Source organism: Cebidichthys violaceus, unplaced genomic scaffold, assembly GCF_023349555.1.
Source record: "Cebidichthys violaceus isolate CVI_PGR_0920_01 unplaced genomic scaffold, fCebVio1.0.p SCAF_24, whole genome shotgun sequence".
In the NCBI taxonomy this organism is placed as follows: Eukaryota; Metazoa; Chordata; class Actinopteri; order Perciformes; family Stichaeidae; genus Cebidichthys; species Cebidichthys violaceus.
In genome coordinates, this window is record NW_027176417.1 from 2,001,150 (window position 1) to 2,013,565 (window position 12,416).

General features: G+C 45.9%; 1 protein-coding gene across 1 annotated transcript in view; it reads left to right on the top strand.

The window, feature by feature from the left end:
• LOC137879219 (neuropilin-2-like) overlaps positions 1 to 12,416 on the top strand; it is a 39,150-nt gene that overhangs the window by 21,195 nt on the left and 5,539 nt on the right. The window contains exons 11-15 of the mRNA XM_068719896.1: positions 4,289 to 4,369; positions 4,568 to 4,672; positions 7,832 to 8,097; positions 8,782 to 8,878; positions 10,518 to 10,550. Coding sequence (XP_068575997.1) covers positions 4,289 to 4,369; positions 4,568 to 4,672; positions 7,832 to 8,097; positions 8,782 to 8,878; positions 10,518 to 10,550 — 582 coding nt within the window. The remainder of the gene's footprint in view (positions 1 to 4,288; positions 4,370 to 4,567; positions 4,673 to 7,831; positions 8,098 to 8,781; positions 8,879 to 10,517; positions 10,551 to 12,416) is intronic.

Here is a 12,416-nt window from a genome sequence, read left to right on the forward strand (position 1 = left end):
GTTTCTGGTAAACCTGTATTTAGTCTGATTTCACCGGAATCCAACACGGTGCCCCCGACGACAAGCATTAAGAATAACTATATAGAAATAGCTTCTCACTGATGGTCTCGCTTTCTTATGTAGGTCGTATAGAGACATCAGTATTAAATTGAGACTGTTTCATAACCAATCAAAAGTTCCACAGTAACCGAAAGAAGAGCACATCATTATTATCACCACTTATATGTGGACACACAGTCAAAAATAAGGTGATGATAGAGCACAATTGTGCTTAAATTCAGTATTTACTTCTGCTAAACACTGTGGGAAGAGCAGGAACAGGAACAGAAATCACCAAATATGGAAACAAAAAAACCCCATGGTGAAGGATTACCACTTTTTGCACAGGGGTGATTTTTATCAGATGGTGTGGGGGGTTTGAGGGAAACGCGTCAAAGACAACTGCTGCTGAGGGTCACACATTGTTCACAGGCCTCCAGAACTCAGCAGGACTAGTGAATTACTGCTCACATCCTCTAAATCATTCACTTCCTTTAACACTTAAACTATTCGCTTCTTTCTGTTCTGCCCTCTGTTGAGTTTCTTCTCCTTTATATTAGAATACTAGAATTGAGAATTATCTTTTTTTTTTATCACAAATCTTGCTTAGTGTAAAATAGCAGCAGCTACCACAGTGAGGCTGGTCTCTCTCCCTGTTCCTCCACATGGTTGCAGTTCTTTCTTTTCCCACCCTGAGGCCCAGTGCGTGGGTCTGTAAATGCTTTTGTTCTTCTTTTTTTTCGTTACCATGCCTCCTCTCCTTTCCTCCTCCGTTACTCATCTGCTCTTGGTCTTGACTCCTTCTGTTTCCCCATGTTGACGCACAACTATCTCTCTCGCACACACACACACACACACACACACACACACACACACACACACACATTCACAGCCTCTACAGTGACTGTATTTTTTTTTCTAGTGTACGTGCTCCAAAAATGCAAAATTTATGAGCTCAGGAAGGAAAAAAAAAATAAAAATATCATCTCTCCCTTATTCCAGAACTGATCATTTCAGTCTTAGGAGCGCTGAGTTGTAGCTCACACATGCACATACACACCTGTGATGTAAATCTCAGGTGTCTCAGCTTCACAGTAGCTTCCTAGTTCCTTCAAAACATAAGTAAATATGGTGGAGCTCACTATAAAATGATGACAGACTTTTCTCAGTTTAGTCCTATACTTATTTTGGCTGGTGATATAAGTTCTTTATATAATGTCATAGTATCCCGTCCGTTGTGTGTGTGTGTGTGTGTGTGTGTGTGTAAACGTTGATCTGAGCACTTAACCCTACCCACCAGAATATAAAACAATGGCTACTTATCTTTCCCATCATGTTCTTTTGGGGTTTATGTGCGTGAGTGTGTGTGCATGTGCATCCATTTCTTGGTGTGTGCGAGTGTGTGTGTGTGTGTGTGTGTGTGTGTGTGTGTTTGTGTGTGTGTCTATGTCTAGGACTGCCAAGCAGAGATTTACTGAAAAGCTTTCTACATAATTGAAGTTTTTTTCTTCTCTCTTCTCTGACATATCGCTGAGTCAGATTCTTTTGGAGGGAGCAATATCTTTTAGCAGAGAGCTCTTTCTCCCCCGTGTGTGTTTTGGGTGTGTCTGCGTGTTGAAAAAAATAAGCAGGCCTGTGTGTGTGTGTGTGTGTGTGTGTGTGTGTGTGTGTTTTTGCGAGCATGTGTGCATTCACATGCCGCTGCAGTGTGTGATTGCACGTGGGAGTGTGCGCCTCCATTATCTATGCCAGCAGCTCCCCTGGGTCTAGTTTTTAAGTGTCGGTGTCTCATCCCATGCATGATGATGACTTGCATCATCACCTGCAGCAGTAGACACATTATGTAAGGCAACACTCCGCTGCAGAGGGACTTCTCCTGCACTGCAAGGCCCTCCTCTGCTGCGCATGTACAGCAGGCCTGCTTGTGCACACGCGGGCCTCGCACACGTCAAGGGCAGGGCTTGGGGGCAGGGTAGGCAGGTCGCATACGTTCGTTCTCACTTCGTCTCGCACAAACATACGCAACACGCACAAGTCGGTCCCATTCCCATTGCCCCCGACACCCCTGTCACACCCTGGAAAGGTCAGCGCATTTAAACTGTGACAAGGCCTGACCTTTGAAAGCAAAGGGTGCGCAAGAGCTCGGTAGAATCTTAATGGACTCGACCGTGTGTTTTGGGTTCATGTGTGTTTTGTGGTACGTCTACGTGGGAGGCCAGGTAATGTATAGGCACTCGGTTTATTTTCACGCCCAGTCCCAAGGCTTGAGTGGGGGACAAAAAGGTTCGGCGAAAAAGCAAAAACAAAAGAGAAGAGATATAATTATGGGGGGGGGGGGACAAGAGATGGAGCCCGAGGTTTGAGGAAGAGGGTCGCATTCGTTGCCTTTGCTTCCCGGTGGGCCGTCAGCGATAAGAGTCTCATTAGGTAGTTAATGACAGGAATAAAGGACATGACATTAACGCTGGGTTAATGTCAGAAGCCGTCGCCAGCTGTGGCCGGCCCTTTTATGTCTGCCATTTCTCCAGCTGGGGCGCCGTAGCGCTCATTTCCACAGGAAGTTCCTTTAAGCGGATCAATTGTATATCACGCGGCGTTTGTGTCCCGTAGTGCTTTTAATGATAATGGTTGTCATGTACAAAGACCAGTAGGAGGCTCTAGTATTGCCACTAACAGTCGGCCAGCAGAGGAAAGCGTTGTGATGAATCTGTGTGGCTTTTTCTTTCTTTTTTTTTGATGCTTGTTGTTTCTTTTCCAACTAATCATCTCTGTCTCGCAGGACATTTTCAGCCGTTTAAGCCCTGGACAGACTTAAATGGGACATATTCGGGACAGCTAACAAAGCAATGTGAAATATAATATGCTTAAGAAGCCACTCATCCATTTCAGTGTTCCCTAATGTTGGTTAAATAAGAAAAAGAAGCAAGGGTCATGTATCTGTAGCTACTCATACAGATGTTTATACAGACAGAAACATCTTACACAGTTAATTCACATGATAAATTTGGACTTTTAGTTCAGTCGTGACCCAAAACCTCAGCGTAAACTTCCATAAAACACCAGCATTGACTCATCTGCTCCTAATAACACAGCGCTTTCTCCCACTTCACATTCCAACTGCTCAACATGTGTCGGTTTCTGCACATGCGCTGCCTTTTAATGAGCAAATTGTTGTGTGTCTTTCCGTCTGATTTACGGTTGCTTACATAGATGTTAAGGGCAGAGAGAAAAATCATACGTTTAACTTTGTGTTTGCTCTCCCTTCTTCTGAGCGAGACACTCTGTAACACACACGATAGTTCACACACAAGAAAAACAGAGCGGGAAACGGCCGTGTGTGTGTGTGTGTGTGTGTGTGTGTGTGTGTGTGTGTGTGTGCGCTCCGTATCCTCCCTGACAGCCAGTGAGTAGTCCCAGAGTGTAGTCTTGCTGTCCAAGGTCGGGGGGAGTTTGTTAGACACGTCCATCCATCAGCCTTAACCCCACTTCTGTATGGATGTGAATGTGTCTGCGTGTATTAGCATTTGGACATGTGTGTGTGTGTGTGTGTGTGTGTGTGTGTGTCTGCATATCTGAGTCAGACACTGACGCCTGAGCACCCAGACACAACATGACGGGGGGCCCCCTTGGGTGCTCTTGAGCTATCTGTTCCTGCCTCCCTCTGTCTCTGGCACTCTGGGTGGGATGGAGACAGGAGGCGGGAGTTGGAGTTAGTTTCGGACGATGACTTCACACTCTCAATTATGACATGCGCTTTAATTCAACCTTAATATACAGCGCGGTGTGACGTACTGTTTATGTGCTGAATTATGGGAGAAAATGTGTCTTAAACGTTTGGCACACGGGAAACGTTTCAGTTCAATTTCTTTTTACCTTTCCACACATTAAGGCTAGCTGTTTCCTCATGTTTCCAGGGTTTATGCTAAGCTAACTGGCTATTGGCTCTCAACAACTATGAGCTTCTTCTAACTTACTTTGCTATCTAAATATAGGCAGAATGGAGGGTTATTAAAGGTGCAGAAAGACACTGTACCTCATTACTTCCTGGTCCTTTCTGCCTTTGTTGCTTATGACTTCCTGTCACTGTTTTTCCCGGCCCTCCCTCACATATGCCCCCGTGGAAGGAGAAACTCCACATAAATAATCCCTCAAACATGATTAATGTGTCCTCTTCACGGCAATCTAATATCTGGGGATTGTTTCGCACACCCACCTCTGACCTGAGCTGTGTTAACGTCTGTTTCCGCAGAAACCACCACGCCGGCCGACACCGCCACGCCAACTCTGCCCGCTGACATTGACACCACCACCGTCCCCCTGGCGACTACAGGTGAGTCCAGGCAACGAAGTATGTGATACGAAAAGAAACTGGTTTAATAGTCGTATTAGAAAGCCAGTAACAGAAGAGATGAAAGCCGTTATGTAAAGCAGCTGTGAACACTCTTTATCTGAAGTGATGTCTCATACCTTTTTTTGCCCTTTGGCTCTCGCTCTCTCTTCCCTCCTCACTGCTTCTCCTCCTGCACAGTAGCCACCTCTTCTTCATCAGACAGCGTGTGTGACTTCGACCACGGCCTGTGTGGGTGGACGCACGACCCCAACGCCCCTCTGCTCTGGTCCCTGCACAGCCACGGTGAGTCTCCTCATCGTTCATGGGAAGAATCCGCTTGACTCGCCGCCGCTGTCTGGTCAGCAGAACGACTCAGAGCTGCTTCGGGGTTTCACTCAATGTAGCAAGCGCTTGATGAACAGCGACCTGCAGGGGCCGTCTGGATGGTTTTACAAACAATGCTCATGTTGACTACCGACATCTTCCATTTTATTTTGGTGTCAGCTGCTTTGCTGCAGAGCTTTTATGTATGCAGCTGCAAGGAGAATTCCATTTGGGCACAGAAAATTGCACTAGCACAAATGCATTAAGTTCATTTTATCAACTTCACTGAGTCTAGACAAGACACTAATTAAATGGAGTCATTCTCCTTGTGCATCTCTATTGAGTTCTTTCTTTCAATTTGATTAAAATAATTCCTTAAATTGACACCAGTCTAATTTAGCAGCGCCGTCGTCTGCCAGCCTCGCTGCTATTTTCCGAGCGGATGAGAATGAAAATGAAACGAGGGAGCGAGAGGGACGCAGCAGCCTCACGTGCGACATGTGACCTGCGCCAGCTCTCCACTCGCGTGTGTCAAAACGCGTGACGTCTCAGCAGGAAGGGTTTAAGACCCGGTAGCTCCAATTAAGTTCAGAGCAGAAGATTCCAAAGGCGAGCAGTTATTCCCAGCCGTCCGTCACTGCCCCTCTATGACCGCAGGCACATCCCAGATGATGCTGTGTAGGCTTCCATGTACTTAGACACTCCTTGAAAAATAGTTATTCATTTTCCCTTCATACATACAGCTTTGGGCGTGTTATTAAAAACTATAGAAGATGTATGCTGCTGGGTTTAGGGAGTTTTATTGCTCTAATATAATTGTTCACAGGCTGGGTTAGGGATTCTTATCCCCACCTGGTTTTAAAATTCATTGGTTTCGAGCAAGTCTCCATGAAAGATCCAGCTTTCCTCCAGCTGGAGAGAATTAAACAAGAGGCTCAGCATGCCCCCCTTTTTTTGTCAAATTTGTGATGTCACCGGGGTCGTGTTCAGCAGGGCAACGGAATCTCGCAGCAAAGGCAAAAAAAAATTTCCTGAAGCGTGACCGAGTTTAGGTCACATCCATCTTTGACAGGGAGCTTCAAAGCGGCTTCTTTCATCGCGGCCGGATTGGGAAAGGGTTGCTTAGATTAGTCAGGTTGTTGCTTTCATGTATGGAGTATCAATTCCAGCCGTTTTGACGCGCCATGCCAGCCTTTGATTCTCCCTGCCGATGTCAAAGGTCAGGAATCCCAGCCAACACAGGATCATTATTTCACTGCTATCAAATCACTGTCTAATCCTCTATAGGGTCCCTTTTTGTCATGTGACCCAGAAACCATGATCTCCTCACCTCTTGACCTTCATCATGAAGCCAATTATTTGGGCACAGAGGTGGAATTAGCCTCCATGTACTGTGATATTTGGCCTAATATACCCCCACTAGTAAAGACATGCTAAATAGGTTTCATAGATTGAATGTTTGCTTCTCGCTGCAGGAGACCGCTGTGAAATGGATTAATAATGCTCTGTTGTGCTGCGGTCTCGATTATGAGCTGTCTGGCGAACAACTTGCACGACAACGGGGGGTTCGCTGCGAGACGGAAGAAACACCTCGCGGAGTCACAAATTTGTGTCACTTGCACATCCTCTATAGGCATATCCACACATGCAGTTCATATGCCAGAAAACAGTGTCATGTGGAGCAGCGGGGGAAACACACACACACACTCATTCCAGGGCTGCGAAGGGCCAAGGGACACACTGTCACACACTGTCTGAAGTGTCACACACAGGCGAGTCTGGGCGTATGGTGGGCAGAAGGGAGCTGTCAAGTCAGAGGAAGATTTGTCCCTCCAGATACCGCTTGTCGGATCTGCTGGAAAAACCGCACGCACGCACACACACACACACACACACACACACACACACACACACACACACACAGCGAAAGGTTATCGACCCAGTCACTCAATAACTCGAGCACGGCTGGATGCTACTGTACGGTGGATAAAAAGCACATGCTGTGTTAAAGATAAACCTCGTGGTGTTACTGGGAATCAAAAAAGCAGAACACTAAAATAAAAAAACTACCTGTATGCGCACTGATTTGCCTCGCACTGCTTTTTCCTCACTTGACAGAAAGGCACGTAGTTGCTCCGACACACACACACACACACACACACAGTTGTACATGATAAAGCAGGTGATTTAATCTGCAGATTGTTGATGCTGGACATTTTCCCACCGGGCCCACTTAAGAAATTCTTCACCAGACGCCTCCTTGAGTCACTCTCTCACACACACTCAAAGCATACTGTAGGCCCACCAATCTCTCACAATGGAATTTGTGTCGGCATCCAATTTGCAAGCTAAACATCCTCTGGTGGAAACAAATGGAGCGGCGTGATGGACTTTCCCGTTGTTGAAGTAATTTACCTGGAAGGGAATGAAGAGAAATAGTCCCCGAGGGTCTTGGCTGGAGTTCTGGTAGCATGACGCTCTCACTGGACCTATTCTTCTGTGTGTTTATATTTGTCATTTCCCTATTGTTTGGCGTGACTATTGTGTGCTCGTGATCCCGGTCCTGTTAGCAACTAGTGATTCATTTCTGTTTTTGTTTGAGATATCTGTAATTGTGTGAAAACATACTGTACATGTGTGCATAAGGGTGTATATATATGTGTGTCTAAGTCTGCCTGTATGTGATGATTAATGATTACAACCATGTATGGGCTCATTCCGGCAGCATCCATTTACAAAAGTCTATGCATCCTTTCAAATTTCCTAGTTTTTATTGCCTCGAGGGCTGAAATAAAAACCCATTCAATCTTTTTTTCTCTTTTTATTTGGCTGAAGCAACCAGCAAACTCAAGGTTAAAACACACCTTTGCTCATGTATTGCACAGTGTTACAACTACTGAAGCAGCTTGGTTGCATATTGTTGCTGTGAAATTATAATTTCTTCTTTTTTTTTCATGTGATCTAATGTATTCCTGACTTCATACAATTCTGTTTTTAGTTTATAGGATTTTAAAAAGACTTCAATTACCAAAGGTAGTCTGTACAATGGAAAGTAAGAGTGTGTGTTGACTTGTGACGTTGACGTTACAGTTGAAACACGTGTTAAAGAGTTTCTCCATCTTACCATCTGCCCTGCAGAGCTCAACAGCTATCTGTACATGGACGCCAGCTTGAAGACAGAGCAGCAGCGAGCCCGGCTCGTGAGCCCCGTGGTGGCGGCCGACACCGGGCCCCTCTGCCTCCTCTTCTCCTACCAGCTGTGGGGGGAGGCCCAGGGCCACCTGAAGGTCCTGCTGCGGGACGCCCACAACGAGGACACCATCCTGTGGACGCTGAAAGACGATCAGGGCCCCGTCTGGAGGGAGGGTCGCACCATCCTGCCTCGCTCCCCTAAAGACTTCCAGGTAGTTATAAACCCATCATTTTTTGAGGCTGAATAAAGAACTTTATTTTTATCAAAGAGTGCAAATACTGAAACAGCATGGTGACTAGAAACATCCTAACAGCAGTGCTGTAAAAGCATCAGACTACTGGCCAATATCAGCTATAATAAAGTATGTCTGCTTGATAACAAGTATCTGGGTCAGACCCTTTATTACATGTCTTTGCAGAAAGAGAAACATGTCTTTTTTCAGGGTCGGTTAGAGGGAGACACATTCATCTCAGAGCATATGAAAGCATCACTTTCAATCTCTGTCACCTTAGGCCAGGTTTGACTTCAAAAGGAGCTAAAGTAAGCCATAGTGTCTCTATTGGCTGTGTGATTGTTCGGGGATCGTTGTGCATTTGTCAGAGACATCACAAGCAGTTAATGTTCTCATAAAAAAGTAAGTTGAGGAAGCTTGCAGAGAAGGGGGGAGGGGGGTGATTGCAAGTGTTGAGTGCAACTTTGAAATCGCAGGCACCGTATTAAGTTTTCATCCCGTTCTCCTCCTCTTCCTCTTCCTCCTCCTCCCCCCTATGTGTCCCCGTTCTCAATTTGCCTCCCCCTCTCTGCTCCCTGTTGCCTTCATCCGTCTTCCTCTTCCTCCTTCTCTTTTTCAACTTTTACCTCCTCCTCTTCCTCTTCCTCCCCGGTTTTGCGGTAGGTTGTGATGGAGGGTTTCTTTGTGCACGGCACCAGAGGACACATCTGGATAGACAACATCCACATGAGCTCCAACACCCCTCTGAAAGAGTGTACACGTAAGTACACACACACACACACACACACACACATACACTTTGGGACCAACAGTCTGACAGACAGACTGGGACAAACTTCTTCTTTTTTTCCTGCTTCAGTTTGCCAAATCTTTTCCATGCAGAAAAATATAGAAAAAAATAAACAAATCCATAATCGCTCCCTCTCATACTCCGTCAACTCCGCCATTGCCTCGTCACCTCGACGCCATCAATCTGCCATTTCCCTTCCGCCTCCTCCACTTTTAGCCTGAAGGTCCTTGAACAGTGGCACACATGAAGTGATAAACACCCACAGTCCTCCCTCCACTCCCTCGCCCTCCCATCCCAGTTTCAGAGACATCCTCTCCTCCAAAGAGCCCACTGAATACCGAGATGAAAGGAGGAAGGAGAGGGAGGGACAGCATTTATTCCTCCACAAAAAAAAAGGAAGAAGAAAAGAAGAATAGTAAAAGTAGGCCATAAACGCCCCGTGGGCCCCGGCGATGCTAATCTATGTTTTATTAGATTTCTCTTCTTCTCTTTCTCTCCTCTCCCTCCATCTCTCGTGCGCTCACTCCTCTCTCGTATTTGTAAACAGAGCTTTTTCCCGAGTCGTCAAAGGGAATTACTAGACAGACTGTTTCCCGAGCAACTTTCTGGGTGCCTGGTGCAAGCCGAGCGCCAGCGCAGCCTCCCTAATCTGGCCCGAGCAGGGGCTTTGGAGAGGGTCTTAAACAGATCAGAGACCGAGCCGGGGCTTCGGAGCCAGAAAACCTGCCGTCATCACTTCTGACTGACGTCCAGTGTGCTTTGGAGCTGGACCCGGATGGGGAGCAGGCAGAGTGTCGTTAAGGGTTCCGAGCTAGCGGCAAACACTGCTGTGTGTTTTTAGCGTTGTATCCGTCGTTTTTGTGCATATGTGTGTTTCACGAGTCTTGAGAGAGTCTAAGCAGCACAGCAGCCCAGATCCCCCCCCTCCCTCCTGCCTCCATGCTGCTGTGTTTCCTCCTTCCTCCCTTCCCTCCCCTCCTTCGCCACTCCCAGAGCATTCTGGGATGTTGCTTATCACCCAACGCAGTTGAGTTTTTCACAGTACGTGGGGGTTCGCGCCAAAAGGCGCCAGTTCCCAAGTCAGTTTCCCCCTCTTTTTTTTTTTCTCTCCCACTCGCCCCCGACACACACACACACACACACACACACACACATACTAACACACACTAAGACACACACACCAGTTTTTTTGTGTTTGCATTCCAGGCAATCAAAGTGAAGGTTCTGCTCTGTGCATTTGCAGCAGGCCCAAAAAAAAAATAAAACCTTCCCGTTCCAGTTTAACTGGACGCGGCAGATAAACAACTTGAAATGCGTGAACGCAGACACACACAGACACACACACACACACACGGAATTCTCAGCACAGACCATCTCAGATTCCCCACTCACACAGTGTTTGAAATTGCATTCTGGCGAAGGAGCCAAGTAAATGCCATAACGCATGTGAGTTATCTGAGGAATTAACTTAAATTTCCCCAGGAGGACTTTGATAGTCTTGTGACATTTGTGTGACATTTGGTTGACTTTTCCCTCATATTTAAAATTATCTTACAGTTGTCTCTCTCTTTCTGTTCCTGTCTCTCTCTCTCTCTCTCTGTCCTCGCAGAACCCTTTGCAGCTTTTTCTCCAGAAAATCCAGGTGAGTTTGACTTTGTTATGATGTCACTTCCTCTCTGGTCTTGCTTCCTGCCCGTTGGTATGCACTAGCCTGGGGTTTTTTTTGCTTGGGGGCACTGAGTTGTCTCAACTGCTCAACAGACAGCCCAAACCAGTCCTTCACCGACAACACAGAAGCTGAGTCTGCTGTGTGATTCCAGATGAATAAATCTGCATTCATTATTAAAGCTAGTGCCTCATGGCGTCAGCAGCAGCATGCAGACATCACCAAAGAAATACTAAACCCCTCGCTAAAATCTTAATTATCAAATTTGCAAATACCAAATTAATTTTCTTAAAGTTGGAAAATAGATTTATTTCACTAATGTGCTGTTATGCGCCAGTTTTACCTTGTCAGTCTCAGTGGAAACAAAGGATTAGTCTCAAAAGAGCAAACTCCGCGTGCAAGGCACGCTAAATCAAGCACACCTCATGGAGTCGGATATTTGAAAAGCGCCACATATTCTCAGTTCTGTGCTGCCTGACACAGCCTGAAGGGTTTTAAATAACTGTCTGCCTCATGAAAAATATTTAGAGCATCCTGGGGGACGCTATGAGATTGATGTTAGTGTTTTGGCATCTCATAATGTCTTCCAATAAGATAAGAGCTTGGCGGTTTCAGTGCGAATGTGATGTGTGTGCACTTCTTGGGCTTTTCTACTCCTCTACCTACACACACACACAATCTCTAACCCTTGACAAACATGCACCAACACACACATTAATATCACCTCACACATACACACCAGTGTCCCCAGCGAAATGCAATCAGATAGAGTGACTGAGCAGCGGCAAGCACGGGTGTTTCTCTCTCCTCTCCCTAACTCGGCTCTGTCTAATGAGTGTGTGCAGTGTGAAGTAGCAGCAGCACGCACCATTTCCCTCTGTAATTATGTGACACGGTCCAAAAATCAGGATGTATTCAGCTCTGCTTCACTTTCTCTAGTTCAATTTGACATTCTCCCGGTCTTACAACTCACCCCACAAGTTTGGATGGTGCATTTGGGCTTTATTTTTTATTTATCTTTTTCAATGTCTTCAGGGGTTCGTTTTAGCAGTCTTGGATAGTCGAAATAGAGGCTTCTTGGAAGGTGGTTAGTTGGTTCTTACCAAGAATTTGAGGAGGGTTCAAGCCAGGGGCAACAGTGTAGAGGATCTGTGGAGATAGTCTCCAAGGAGACGGAGCTTGGCTTGAGGAGGAGAGGACCGGCCAGGAGGCTGATGCATGAGAAAGAGGAAAAGGAATAAAAAACAAGAACAGAGAACAGGATAAATTATGTGCTCAAAACAAATCTGCCATCTCGAGCCAGCTAAATAACAAATCCCCATCCAATATCAGCTGCGAGAGCTCTGGAACATTGGATTCCCATGTGGTGTCCGTCCGACTGATCCTTGCATGGTTCTGAGACTTTATCAGGGGGCTGTTTGGGACTTCCTGTGCCAGTGCGAAAAGAGGAAGAGGAAGCTCCTTAATTCAATGTGTGTGGGTGCTTTCATAACTAATCATTTTGGCTTTTGTTTCACACCAAGTTATTCCATCGGAGCTTTGGAAAAAAATCAATTGCATTTAATTTGACTGGATCCACCATTGGACTGATTTCAAACCAAATCTCTTGATGATCTTGGTGTGAAAACTTGTCCTCCAACTGCAGCCCAAGCAACATGAGACAAATGGATGCATTTTAAGTTTTCCTCTTTTTTTTTGGCCTTGGAGATTTATGTAATTTTTTTTGCAACTGGCATGCTTGTGCATGCTCATATGAGGTGCACGCCTGCTGTTCGTATGATGAAGATCAATAGGGATAGAAAAAAGACAGTTAAATGTAGAAAATAAACAAGTGCCACTCCT